Consider the following 14,452-nt stretch of genomic DNA (forward strand, 5'->3'; position numbering starts at 1 on the left):
CCGATCAGAAGCCCATAAAACGCCAAAAATTACAGCAGGTTATTTTTTTTAAAGAAACTTTAATGCTGTGATCACTGCAAATGTATTTTTATTTAACCTCTACATTTTACAAAAGTCATAGAATATGTAAACAGTACTTTGTTAATTATACTCTTTAAGTGTGCATATCATTTGAATAAGATTTTAAGACATTTTCACTAGGAAAAAAAAATCAGAAAATACCAAAGCATTTTAAAGGCAGCATGTATAGAAAACAAGCTTAGATTATGTCCACTGACTTTATGTTTAAAAATATATACATTTCTGAAGCCACTTGGAGACCCACCATCAAGCTTCCATAAAGGGACAACGGAATAAAACCTAAAATAGCCAATGAGGTTCCACAAAAGTTTAGCTTTTAATAATCATTTGTACAAAACTGACAATGTGCAAAGAAAAGTAAAAACAGGAAAACATTCACATTTCTTTTTTTTAGCAATTTTGATTCTATTTCAACAGAAAGGCAGATCACCCTTGCAAATGCAACTGAACAAATCAACAGCTGAAAATCATGTAAGTTTTAGGTCTATTAAGAAATAACTCGATCACTAAAAACAGGAAAGCTCACTTCTTCAAAAGATGATTGCTTCTCATTGAAATAAAGTTGTAAGGTGCTTTGTCACATTTTACAAATGGCAATATGGAATATGAAAAAAACAGTTCAACCTAATATTTTAATCTGGACAACCTTCAAAATGAAAGACCTGTGAAACTCCACGCTCCTAGAAGAGAAGTGTCAGTAGTCTGTAGACAAAATAACGGTCTTTAGCAGAGTTATGATTCCTAGAACAGAACCATTGCTCTAAGAAACTTTCATCACTCTTGGTCAACAATTATAGAAGTGAGAAGATTCCATACCATGGACATGTGGTTTTTATGAAACCTGAATTCCCCCCCACCACCCAAGTCATTTTCTGAAGATTACTTTTCATGTTTTTTTAAACATGAAAACATTCTTGGCAGAGCCTGTAGTACATACTGCAGTGCAAAATTCTGCAGTGCTGCCTAACTTCAGTGTCAGCCAGAGCCTGTATTGCAAGTACAGTAAGTATCCTCAAAGCTTTTATAACAATACAACTATTCAGTAAATATATAGTTATTATGTATTTACTCAGTGAATGAAGCTATGATTTTTTTTTAATAGGAAGTTTCACAAAATGTTATAAAATATGTATAGTGAACACAAATTCTTAACAGCATTTTCCCAGTGGAATAGTTTTCTAATATTAGTCCATTTTGATATTTTTAATTTACCAAACAATACTGCAAATTATTACCAATTTGTTATACTCGTGTCTTTAATCCATGCTGTAAATGTGTCGTATGCTGTAAATGCTGTAAATGTTTTTTTTGTCAGAATTAAAAAAAACACACATTAGCATTACAGGATAACAAACCCAGCTGAACAGTTGCCTACAGTATGTTGGGCTTATTAAAATGCTCTGCACTTGGCATTTCAATTCTTTATCTGCTTTTGGCTATCTTTACTCTCATATCAACAGAAATAATAGCAACCAATACAAAAACAAACCCACAAAACAGATATTTTTGCAGTCTTGTTTTTCACTTGTGTGGGCTGAATGTGATTCATGATTACTGTTGAGCTGTGTGCTTATGTTATATTACAAGCATGGTTATATATAGCAGATATTTCTACATGAGCATTGCAGCAAAACAGCATACACTGGAGATAAGGTTATTTAACGAGGCCTGTTGGGTCACCAGTTTAAACCACAAACAAATCCACAGTTGCAAAAAACTGAAATAAAGAAATAAAAAGGGAATATCTATAGTTGGCTCAAAAGAACTAAAAACTAATTATTGAGATGACTTTTTCCAATCTTCTCTCTGTTCTTACCCCAGTTACTCGAACCCCACATGGGATCTTTTACAAGTCCAGAAAAATGCCATCATCTTCTCTGCTTTACAAATGAACAATTTCTCTCCTCAGGGCCAGCGGCTTTATAGAGAAACAAACCAAGACTATTGTTCTTCTTTGCCCTCCAAACCCAAGCTGCTTTAAATGTCTTAAAGATGAACTGCTCTCTACATTCAGTACCTGATGACTGCTCCTTGAGTGCTTATTCAACGCAGCAGCAGGGGAAAGCAGTCTGGTGAAATGAATAAACTTGGTCAGTTGTGGCCACCATGACAGAACACTCCTGACACTTGTTGTCATTTTGGCAAAAGAATGGATTAAGTATCTTATAAGAAGAATCAGAAAAGAAAAATAATTCCCAGTCCCAAACCTACTCTTTCTTCTACTACAACAATTATGTCTGTTTCAAGAACACCACCATTTTTAGATTCCCATCTCACAATTTCAATTTCAACAGCTTTCATCCTAAATGTTTAAAATTCAGCCTGGGATTATTTACATTTTGGACCTTTTCCATTTCAAATACTGGGATTAAATGTAAGAGGAAATGGAATTTTGTAATTTTTTCTAAAGAATACAGTATATCAAGGAATGCTTTGTAACAGGATATATAAAGGATAACCCTTTACACTCTAAGGTCTGGATAACAAAAAATTCATTGACCTGCTCATTTGAGGGCTGCCCAAGATAAGTAGAAAATATGTCATGAGGAACAGATCCTTTTTTATAATATTGCTTAAAGGTGTTAGATCCTGCCCTAACATTGTCTGTGGGCTGAGAATATAAAGAAGGTGTTCTTTTAACAGTGTTGGCAAATTATTTAAAATCAATTAAATAGTAACAGATAAAAAAAATGATTTCTTTGAATCTTCAAGGTGTCTTTAAAAAGAAAGCAAGACAACGCAGGTTAAAAGACATGACAGAAACACTGCCAAATGTTAGAGTGCATAAATTGATCAAACATGCCTTGAAATTCAAATTGAGGGACAGGCCTTTATTCCCCTGCCTGTGGTCCACAGTATAAATGAAATGAAAGCACCCCCTGTGGAAAAGTTTACAGTACATTAGTATCTAGAGTCATCATGATTGCTTTTTTCACAAGGTGCAGATTCACAGGACTGAAGGCACAACGTAAGAAGAAAATCACCTGACTAAATGCCACACAAATATTTTTCCTCATTTTTGATTCATGTGACTCCAGTCACCACAGTGTGAATGAATAAGTGATGAAAGCACTTCAGTTCCGATATATTGGTGACAATTCTGGTGAGATATTAGAGTTACAAGTGAAGTTTTCAGAGTGCCGCAGAGTTTGTGCGGTAGTCTTATGACAATCAATGGCCAGGACAAGCCAAGTCCCACCATAATGAACTTCTTCCTTACTTAACTTTAGAACGTCTATTCTAATGACCACGGAGAACAAAAAATGTTTTCATTTGATTTAATCAAATATATCAATTTTTGTAACGTAGCCCCCTCCCCCAATTTTGGAATCTCCAGCTGTTAATCAACCACGCTTCCTCCTTCAACACGGCACAGGAGGGATGAAAATGTGTGGTTCCCCCGATGTGTACACTCTCAGGAAACCCTGCCAGCCTTCACCCCTCTGTGGTGAAGTCGCCATTGAACAGAGGAGCTGCAGGTCTCTCCAGGAACACTGCTCGATCCCACACACCTGGAGAGCCACAGGAGCTGCCGCAACACAGCAAGCTGTGTACTGCAGCCAATGGAAATGGAAAATGGTTCAGGCCAGATGTGCCCTGCCACAAAGGAAATCCCAGTCACAGCTGGCTAAAGACAAAGCTCAGCCAGTGACTTACAGAATAGGAACCAATTTTAACCGTTCTGAGAAAGTGCTGTTACTGGCTTAGATGTCAGGAACCCTCTGAAAAACAACATAACTCAGTTGGATTCCACACAACAAAATATAATATTATCTGTCTCTCTGACCCACATGACCTTTTGAAGTGTTTCATCAGTTCTGCCTAGAGACAACTGTATTTCCTATCACAGCCCTAAACAGAAAACTACAAGATGACACATCCACACCCGAGTGAAGCATATCCAGCTCACGATCTCCAGAAAGGAGACATTTGCCACTTAAAGCAGTAAAGAACTTTGGCGGAGATAATTATGAATGGGAAAATAAAGCTTCAACTTTTGTCTTCATCTTAAAAGCACTCAATGGTTTTATCATGTCACATGAAATAAAATCAAACTGCAGTGATATCAGACTTGTTGTAACAACAGCTGTTCCGAGAACGTCAATGTATGATTACGAGCTGAGACAAAACAAGGATATCATTTAATGTTATCAACCTTGCAAGGATCAGATATTTCTCTGTGGATTTAAAATATATTCAATTTAGATTTTTTTTAACCATTTTGACTTTTATAGAGCACAGTACATATTTTTTATGTCAATATATGGTGCATCCGTTTTAACATCTTAAGACAGGAATTGCACAACTACAAATATTGCAAACATACTAAAAACATTTTTTGATAATAAGATCCATTTAGATTATACCAATGATCCATCTAAAATCACTTTTCTTTTATTTTAGACATTATTTGAAGCTTTACATGTTAGAACCAGATATCTTTTTTGTTTAGAATACAAAAAATACATTTGAAAATGATAAGTTCCATAACTAGCTTATCCATATACTGTATTAAAAGTCAAATATCAACATTCGTTACTGAAGTACTGACAAAGGACACTTTCAATTCATTACCTCCTTCAGAATTATACCACAGACCACTGAGATGCGCTGGCACAGTTTCTTTCACGTACTACTGAAAAACAGATGTAACACTAGAGCAACCTGTTGGCATAAAATAGTCCTAGAACTGTAAAGTAACCCCCTCTCAAGAAAAAGAAAATGATAACAAGAAGCTCCTCTGCTATTGCTTTTTAAGATTTAAATTACCATTACAATTTAATTACCAATTCTAGCCTTGATTCGCATCATCATCATTTTACTATATGGCACCCAAAGCAATATCTTTTTGCACAACAAAATGCAATAATGTGAACTGGAACGTTTTTGTTGTTTATGTGACATGAGAAGCTGGAGAGCAATGCAGAACTGTACAGCTGGAATGTACAGCAGGAATGCACTCAAAAAAACTGTGAAGTCAAACATATTACTAAAAACAGCTGCAGTCTAAGCCAATGGGGCATTGCACTGGCCACGTCACACCTCAATGTACTGAGGCCAAGAAAGCCTTAACATGTTGCCCAAAACTGCAGAGGGCATTAGATATTCTCCTTTATCTTTCCTAAAAAATTCAGAATGTCATAGCAGCTTTTTTCTGCCTGCATCATCAGACATGTATCAAGAAATAAATTGCTCTAATCATATGTTTAAGAACACCATCAACAAAAAAGAAAAAAATATACAAAAATATTCCCTCCTGTTGTACTATTAAAAACACAAGACCCTGTGGCTGCCAGCAACAAGTCCTCTGAGCTTGCACGACATTCTACAATGACCCGTGTCTGGAAGCTGGAAAACGTCTGGTCATTTTTCTTCACACTGAAATTATCGTAGCAGAAAACTGCGGACGTAAAAAAGCAACCAGGCAACGTTTGCATGTCATTTAGTCATGTCTGAGGTTTTCTCTGTCTTGTTGCAATCTCATTGGCTGAAAGACTTTCTGCCATTTTTAGAAAGAGTTTAGGGGGATCCAAAACTCCACGTTAACAGAGAAAAGGCAGCTCCCACAGTGAGAGAGCTTGATGTAAGCTTTCCCAAGGAACAGTTTATCTTCCAGACGTGCTGCTGATAAGAATGAAGGAAAACACAGTAATAGGTTTGCCAACAAAAACAACTTTGAACTTTATGATGAACGGAAGAGTGAACAATCCAGCTTTTGACGAATTACCAGTGGGATACTTCCATAACAGTTTTGTGAACCAATTTGTATGTAATTTACCATTCATTCCTGTAATGATCAGGTGCAAAATAAAAGAAGAACTTACTGAGCAGTCTTGAAAAAGAAACCTTCTGGTGAAAGGTTTATATTGTAAATAACAGACAATCTTCAGAGTTTGCGGCCTTTCACATTCAGCTATTTTCCATTTGGAAACAAGTAATAGGCCTCAAAAGAACCTTTTCTAAATTATTTTTTAAGTCATACCATAAATCTACATACATTAGTGCCTCAAATTAAGAGGCCTTAGCTCTCTTTCCAACTTCCCCTCATGCCCAGGGGTCTTCCTCTACATCTCTGGAAGCCACAGGACATTTCCTTCACACCCAGCCCTCACTGACAGCGCCTCTGTTCTCCCTCGGTCTGTTTGATCCACAGCTCAGTTCATGTCGATGGTGTTAAAAACCCACTCAGTGAATTTCTTCAGTTTGGCCGAAGCATTCTGAGACTCCTCCTGTAGCCTCTGGTTGTCCTCGCGGAGGCTCTGGACCTGGGCTTGCAAAAGCGCTTTGTCATCTTTTTCCTGTGTCAAAACACAGAAACCCCCTGGGTCAGTCTTACTGTGTCTCTGCTTGGTCAATCTCCCAAAAATCATCACAGTTCCTCTGAGACCCTAAGGCCCTTTCCCTCAAGCCACAATAGCACTGTAACACAACCAATGGATTTCAGTGAATAGACTGGATCTCTATAATAATTCAGCTAATTATTAATAAAGGTGGCAATCCACCCAGACCAAAGCACAAAACATTTAATTTAACTGAGAAGAGCAAAGAATGCTAAACAACAGTCCTGAAAAAGCCTGAGATTCTGCCAAAACTGTAATAACTTCGGTGGTCAAATGTGAGCACAGCGGGTCTTTGTACCTTTTTTAAATCTTCCTGAAGCAGTTTGACCATGGCTTCCAGCTGACTCACTTTCCCAGCGAGGCTGGAAGGAATTTCACTGCAAGTAAAGAAAACAAAGAATCTGGATGTTATGAAACCATGAATAATCAAAGAAAGGGCTCAACAAAGAATAGGCCGAACTGTACAGCGCCCGCTTCCTTACACTCCTTTGAGAAGGTATGTCAGCTCTACCCTGAAGGGAACAGTTTTCGCATTTCAAAGGCCATTCTGCTGGCCAGCAGCAAATTATACAGGTTTGCTGCAGACAAGACCAAGCTAATGTCTTGCCAAATGTGAAGTTCGTGCAATACAGTGCCTTGCGAAAGTATTCGGCCCCCTTGAACTTTTCAACCTTTTGCCACATTTCAGGCTTCAAACATAAAGATATAAATTTTTTATTTTATGTGAAGAATCACCAACAAGTGGGACACAATTGTGAAGTGGAACGAAATCTATTGGATTTTTGAAACTTTTTTAACTAATAAAAAAATGAAAAGTGGGGCGTGCAAAATTATTCGGCCCCCTTGCGTTAATACTTTGTAGAGCCACCTTTTGCTGCGATTACAGCTGCAAGTCGCTTGGGGTATGTCTCTATCAGTTTTGCACATCGAGAGACTGAAATTCTTGCCCATTCTTCCATGCAAAACAGCTCGAGCTCAGTGAGGTTGGATGGAGAGCGTTTGTGAACAGCAGTTTTCAGCTCTTTCCACAGATTCTCGATTGGATTCAGGTCTGGACTTTGACTTGGCCATTCAAACACCTGGATACGTTTATTTGTGAACCATTCCTTTGTAGATTTTGCTGTATGTTTGGGATCATTGTCTTGTTGGAAGATAAATCTCAATCCCAGTTTCAGGTCTTTTGCAGACTCCAACAGGTTTTCATCCAGAATGGTCCTGTATTTGGCTGCATCCATCTTCCCCCTCAATTTTAACCATCTTCCCTGTCCCTGCTGAAGAAAAGCAGGCCCAAACCATGATGCTGCCACCACCATGTTTGACAGTGGGGATGGTGTGTTGAGGGTGATGAGCTGTGTTGCTTTTACGCCAAACATATCGTTTTGCATTGTGGCCAAAAAGTTCGATTTTGGTTTCATCTGACCAGAGCACCTTCTTCCACATGTTTGGGGTGTCTCCCAGGTGGCTTGTGGCAAACTTTAGACGAGACTTTTTATGGATATCTTTGAGAAATGGCTTTCTTCTTGCCACTCTTCCATAAAGGCCAGATTTGTGCAGTGTAAGACTGATTGTTGTCCTATGGACAGACTCTCCCACCTCAGCTGTAGTTCTCTGCAGTTCATCCAGAGTGATCATGGGCCTCTTGGCTGCATCTCTGATCAGTCTTCTCCTTGTCTGAGCTGAAAGTTTAGAGGGACGGCCAGGTCTTGGTAGATTTGCAGTGGTCTGATACTCCTTCCATTTCAAGATGATCGCTTGCACAGTGCTCCTTGGGATTTTTGAAGCTTGGGAAATCGTTTTGTATCCAAATCCGGCTTTAAACTTCTCCACAACAGTATTACGGACCTGCCTGGTGTGTTCCTTGGTCTTCATGATGCTCTCTGCGCTTTCAACAGAACCTTGAGACTATCACAGAGCAGGTGCATTTATACAGAGACTTGATTACACACAGGTGGATTCTATTTATCACCATCAGTCATTTAGGACAACATTGGATCATTCAGAGATCCTCGCTGAACTTCTGGAGTGAGTTTGCTGCACTGAAAGTAAAGGGGCCGAATAATTTTGCACGCCCCACTTTTCATTTTTTTATTAGTTAAAAAAGTTTCAAAAATCCAATAGATTTCGTTCCACTTCACAATTGTGTCCCACTTGTTGGTGATTCTTCACATAAAATAAAAAATTTATATCTTTATGTTTGAAGCCTGAAATGTGGCAAAAGGTTGAAAAGTTCAAGGGGGCCGAATACTTTCGCAAGGCACTGTATATGCTAATCTACAAAACACTGAATGAGCCAAAAACAAGCAAGTTTCATTTTATGTGCACATAATGCAAGTGAACCCTCTGAAACAGCAAGTTAGACGTAACCTAAAGTGCAGGCCACTTTCCAGCAGTTTTAGTGGAACGTTTTGAATGCTGTTGACTACTTGCCATAGAAATATATAGTAAATTACAATCATAATTTTATTTGTAAAATAAGAAAAAAACTGGTCTCTGAGGATAGAAAAAGTCACATAATAGTGTACCCCTTACTTCTTGCTATTTGTAAGGTATAAATAAGTACAATAATTTATTTTTTAGAACTAATTATACTTGTGTTACTCCCTTTAGTTGGGAATCCCATTACTTTTGACACAGCAATTTTTATAGAAGAAAAATTTTAAAATTATGAGGTGGAGAATAGATTTAGACTTTACAGTCCCATAAATATATAAATATATACTGTATACAGTACATAATTTCTAGTCTTTTCATGAACAGCAAAGTATAACCATTTTCTGAATTTGGTATTTTGACACTATCTCACTAATACTTATATTAAAATATATTATTTTTGTTGAACTAGCTGTCAGGATGTTTCACTGATATACTGTATGCAGTATGCTTTCAAAATGTAAACAAAAAGGTGCAAAGCCCTCAAAACACAGTTTTTGTTTCCATCGGCAGGCAATATCCTTCACACAGAATTAACAGGACCTTCACTCTCATACAAACCAGCCCACAGAAGATCTGGCCCATGAGGAACACCCACAATCAGATCTGCATTCCTCTTATCCTCCCCTTCTACCCTAACATCCTTTCTATTCCCAAGTACAAAAAAAACTCCTCTGTTTTACAGAATGATTTGTATACAGACCCAGTAATCTTCTCATGTTTCATCCACCTAATCTAAACAGCCTTCATGTCCACAGTTCACTTAACTCTCCAAGGACATGCATCCTCACCAGGCACTTCTGGCTGTAACAGAAGTCAACCTACATCACCTGCAAAGACATATTCACACATATGCACGGCCACTCTGGCCATCTCAAGATCCAGAGTGCTTGTCCATTAATCTACTTTATTGCATCTCCTGTAGAAAGTGCCCTTTTGCAATGGAGAACCTGTAAGAAGACTGACCAAGCATTTCAATAAAAATTCAGGGAATGTCAGAGCAGTGAGGATCAAAAATCTCTCTAAGCCGATAACCTTTCCAGACAATGATTAAACTGACCTTTTACAGGATTCTACTAGAAAGACATCGTAAATTGAACCTTGGCTCACACTCCCCTCAATCAGCAAGTAATTTATTTCTAAATCTCTCCATTCATTTACACACTGCTGTCTCTCCTGGAATTCATCACTTAGGTTTCCACCTTCTCAGCTCCATTTTCACTTTCATTTTTCCCTGATCATACACAAGCCCTGTGTCTTGTATGTCTGCTCTCTTCCTCTCTCCTCCACAAACAAGGATACGCTACATGCCCTGAATGTTGTTTTTTCTTTTTTCTTTTCAGGGTTAAAATAACCTCTACTTGTCCATCATAACTTTGACTTGTAATGACACATGTCATCATCTCAAGGACGGGATTCTAGAAATGTATGTCAGCTCATGCTTTCTAACTTAGTATTCCTCCACACCTTGAGTGATACATTATTTGTATTACACTGACCTAGCTTCACCTAGGACTCATGCATCTAAACTTACACAGATAGGCTATAAGAAAGTGCCTCTATTTAACCTTGATCAGAAGAGACCGCAGGAAGATGGTTAGGGGCTACTTCACAGTCAAAAACTCATCAATGAGTCAGAGTCGCAGATACACCGAGGCCTGAAAACAGGCCATCGTCATGCAAAAGTTCATGGGTGTCTCAACAAAACTATCGGGCCATGCTGTGATAAACAAATCTCAAAGTAGTTGGATGAGGTTTAGCTACTACAGTACCAGCAAAACAAGTCAAATGAATCAAGCAACCTCTTCTCACCAATTATATAATTCATATGCATTTAATGCAACAGGTAAAAACAGCTCTCCTCAGACCTGAGAAACAGAGTCCTATTCAAAGCTATGAACCTACCATGAAAGAGTTAAAGGGAATATTTACCTGGGGGAATGTCTAGACTGAGGCTGAGGATCTGGCTGCTGAGGGCTGGACGCAGCACTCTCAGGTCTGTGGTTTACTTCTTTAGCAGCAAATAATGAGGCTCGCTGGTCTGGGGGAGAAAGAAACATGTAAATTTCAACCCTAAAAAGCAACAGCAGGGAGGACTTTTTTTGCATTTGCTTTGTTACTTCATCATTTGCATCTAAATGACAAGATGAATACTGACCCAATCAGTTTTTAGCAGTAATTCATAAGGATTTCTGAGTAAATACTTTTTAAAAAGTAAACAGATGTCTTGTTTTGAGGTCCGTTGCTGTGAGGATATTCTTGCAAAACATAAATCAAACGTTTCTTGAACTCAGGCTGCGATTTCCCAGAATTGAACTTTTTAAAAATGGCAGTGCTTGACAATTCAGTATCTGTGGAAAACTATTCAACAGCACTGCAATAACACTTGCATCTGCAACTATAGCTCAAGGGAGGTTTCTGTAATTTTGGATTTTTTTTTTGTTCTGATGATCTCCTTACCTTCAAAAGCTTTTGCAGCATCAACCAAGTGCGACCAGTCAAGGCCAGTATCGGTGTCTGGCAGGGGCATGAGGCAGGGTTCCTGCAGGGGCTGCCTTCTCCGGTCATGCAGCTCTGACAGAGAGGTGTCCGAGGCAGAAAGGTCTCCTGAAGACAGCATGACATTAAAGCCAATCATTACAAGCAAGCAAAGTCCCATACGTAACATACTGTATTACTTCAATTACATTACATCTTACAGGGACTTTGTGGACCCGGGTTTTAAGTTATTATTTAGCCTAAATAAGTAAAGGTTTATTCCATGCTGAAAAGAGAAGAAAGGAAACAACGTTTTTGGCTGTGGAGCCTTCTTCTTCACACCCGAGGGAGGCTCTACAGCCGAAATGTTGAGTTTCTTTTCTTCTCTTTTCAGCATGGAATAATGGAATAAACCTGTACTTGTTCCTTTGCAGCTTACGCATGCTAACGCAGCTACCTATTTGAACTAAATCAAGTCAGCCAAGTCAATTCCATATGTTTCAGTGTGTAAAATTGTCTCTTTTCCACACTAAAGAGCCGATATGTTTGAAATGGTCCATGTGTGTCAAATGTGAATATTTGAATACACTGACTTTCATTCGAACTCATTCTCCACCAACTTAACTTTCCTGATTAAAGAGTCATCAAAACATATTGTAGATTTTTTCAAGGTCTGTCCAGGTTCAGGATATAAAACCGTCACTTAAGATTTGGAAGGATTAAAAGCGATCTCTCCATGAACTGGATATTACATCACTGCACTGGCCAGTCAACAATAAAAGTGTGCTGGAACACATGGAGCTTTTTTTCTAACCAGTAACCAATATTTTTTAGTTACTGGGACCAAAAATGACCATTGGGATCATTTTGTTGTAGAAGTACTAGTTTCAGCACTTAAATAACATCACAAAGCCAAGAAAATAAAAAGTGACCCACTTGACGGCGATACTGAATGCATGTAAAGTTATGACTGTTTTCCTTAATCGGCAATACGTTACAATAGCTATTACAGGCAAGCCTCAACATAACAGAGGAAAAACAATTGCATTTTACAGATTTGTGTCCGGACCGGGGCATTTACCATGCAAAGACTTCACCCCCAGGGTGTATGAGGGGCGGCGGAGGGGCATATTTCTGGTGGTGGGGGAGCGGGGAACTGTGGAGCAGCTGAACAGCACATCATTGGGCAGCACCTGCTCCAGCAGGGAGCCCCCGAAAGTGGGGTCCCTCTGACCACTGTAGATGCTCTCGTCAGACAGAGTCCTGTGGATCGATCGCCTGCAGGAAGGCGTGCTGGGAAACGACGGCTGGAGAGGAGCAGGGAAAGCTAAATGTAACATGCTGCAAAATAAACTACGGAAATATTTGCTAGCACCTCAGAAAATGTCACAAGGTCAGACAGCATAACTAGTGCATAAATCATTAGAACATGGGCCACTGGTGATCTATTCTTCATGTATCCATCCTGAACGATTATCTGCTGAGATCAGGACAAGAGTCTGTCACATGTTAAAAATGTAAAACTAAAGGCCATGGTAGCAGCACAAAACGGCAAACGTTTACACAAAAACAAACCGATGATGTTTTACTCCAACACATTGAAGGTACTGCGCATTTAATTTCAACACTACATTGGTTTTGTTGACTACTGTAAGCTCTTTCTTTACTTTGACTAACCAAATACTAGTTTCTTTCTTTAAATTTACTAAACCTTTCCGCTTTTTAAAAAAAAAAAACAGTTTGTAGTTGTTCACTGCAGTACAATTATTCAGCACAGCTGGAGTCCTATGCGGATGTCTTCTTCAAAGTGCTTAAGGACAGGTCTATATAAAGATCGGCAGACTGCATTCTTATAGGAATGGTAACAGCTATGCACATTTCTATTTGACTACCATGTATAAAATGTCATTATGAAAAGCTGTCCTTTTAAATTGCCATTTAAAATTCTTAATTAGCAAGCAGTTCATCTACAGAATATATTCACATGTTAAATTTAGTTGGACATATTTGATTGCATTAAGAATTGCAGAATATATTCTGAAAACACTCTATTTAATAACCACTTCCTTTTTTATTAAGGGAACAAAGAATGTCAAATGTCTTCCATTCTGGCTAAATAAACATCTTTTACTTATTTTTAAGAACACAGTTAACATGTACTGTAAAAGACCGTTTTAGGAGAATGTTTTGTTTTTTTTACACTAAATTGCACAACTTTTTCTCAAAATTAAATGTCTAGAAGAAGCAAGCAAATTTACAAGCAAGTCTGATGATGGGACATGAGGTATGGCTTTAATCTGTCATGTCACTCTTTCACCTAAGCTCTGACCCACTGAGGTCAGAAGTGAATCCGATAACTGTGCGCAAAAGAGAATCTCTTCTCGCACCGCACTGTTTTGGAGCTGGTCTTTTCACACACTATATTGACATTTCCAGATTTTGTTTTTACTCAGAAAATGAGTAATTTTTATCATTTGAACACTGCAACCAGTTACAACACAAATGTCAACAGTAAAGGAGCTTCTTATCTACTGGTAACAGTATACTGCCTCCCATTTTCTAAAACGAAAATCTGTAATATGATAATCAGTCATTTCTTACTGTACTGTTTGACCATTTAAATCTGATGCATTTTTAAATTCATTTCTTCGGAATGAACTTGCTGGATGCTAAATTGCCATTGTAATTAAACATTAGAGGCATGTGAAGCAAAATTAACAGTTGGATTGTTTTCTGATTGTCTGGCTTTGTAAATATTAAAGCCCATGCAGTTTGATTTTATGCAACAGGTCAAAGACACAGTCATAACTCCGTTCTCGGAGGGACTCTATCCAGAAGGACTTCTAGGGCTCTATTATCAACAGCTGCAGACCTTTGAAAAGGGCTAAACTGCTCCAATTAAACTAAAGATCAGCGACATAATGCATATGAAAGTAGAGATGGAATGAAAGCCTGCAGACACTGTGGTCCTCCAGGACTAGCACTCGGTACAACTGCTACAGGCCTAAATTCAGTAATGCACAGCAGAATGGCAGGTGAATGCCCAGGCATGTTCACACAGAAATTCCTCCCCCCCAATTGTTTGAAGTCGTTCAGTACTGGGAGGACCCCTGAAAGTGCGA

The 14,452-nt window shown here is 38.5% G+C and overlaps 1 protein-coding gene across 5 annotated transcripts in view; it reads right to left on the minus strand.

The window, feature by feature from the left end:
- Positions 1 to 378: 378 nt before the first annotated feature.
- The window catches only part of sipa1l1 (signal-induced proliferation-associated 1 like 1), a 124,699-nt gene continuing 110,625 nt past the window's right edge, over positions 379 to 14,452 (minus strand). For all 5 annotated transcript variants that reach the window (XM_088648384.1, XM_088648379.1, XM_088648380.1 and 2 more), the window contains 5 exons: positions 12,412 to 12,637; positions 11,313 to 11,459; positions 10,785 to 10,893; positions 6,721 to 6,799; positions 379 to 6,380 (listed from right to left, as the gene is read on the minus strand). In XM_088648384.1, coding sequence (XP_088504510.1) covers positions 6,237 to 6,380; positions 6,721 to 6,799; positions 10,785 to 10,893; positions 11,313 to 11,459; positions 12,412 to 12,637 — 705 coding nt within the window. In that variant the 3' untranslated portion in view covers positions 379 to 6,236. The remainder of the gene's footprint in view (positions 6,381 to 6,720; positions 6,800 to 10,784; positions 10,894 to 11,312; positions 11,460 to 12,411; positions 12,638 to 14,452) is intronic.

The sequence above is a fragment of the Lepisosteus platostomus genome, chromosome 10 (assembly GCF_059453375.1).
Source record: "Lepisosteus platostomus isolate fLepPlt1 chromosome 10, fLepPlt1.hap1, whole genome shotgun sequence".
Lineage (NCBI taxonomy): Eukaryota > Metazoa > Chordata > Actinopteri > Semionotiformes > Lepisosteidae > Lepisosteus > Lepisosteus platostomus.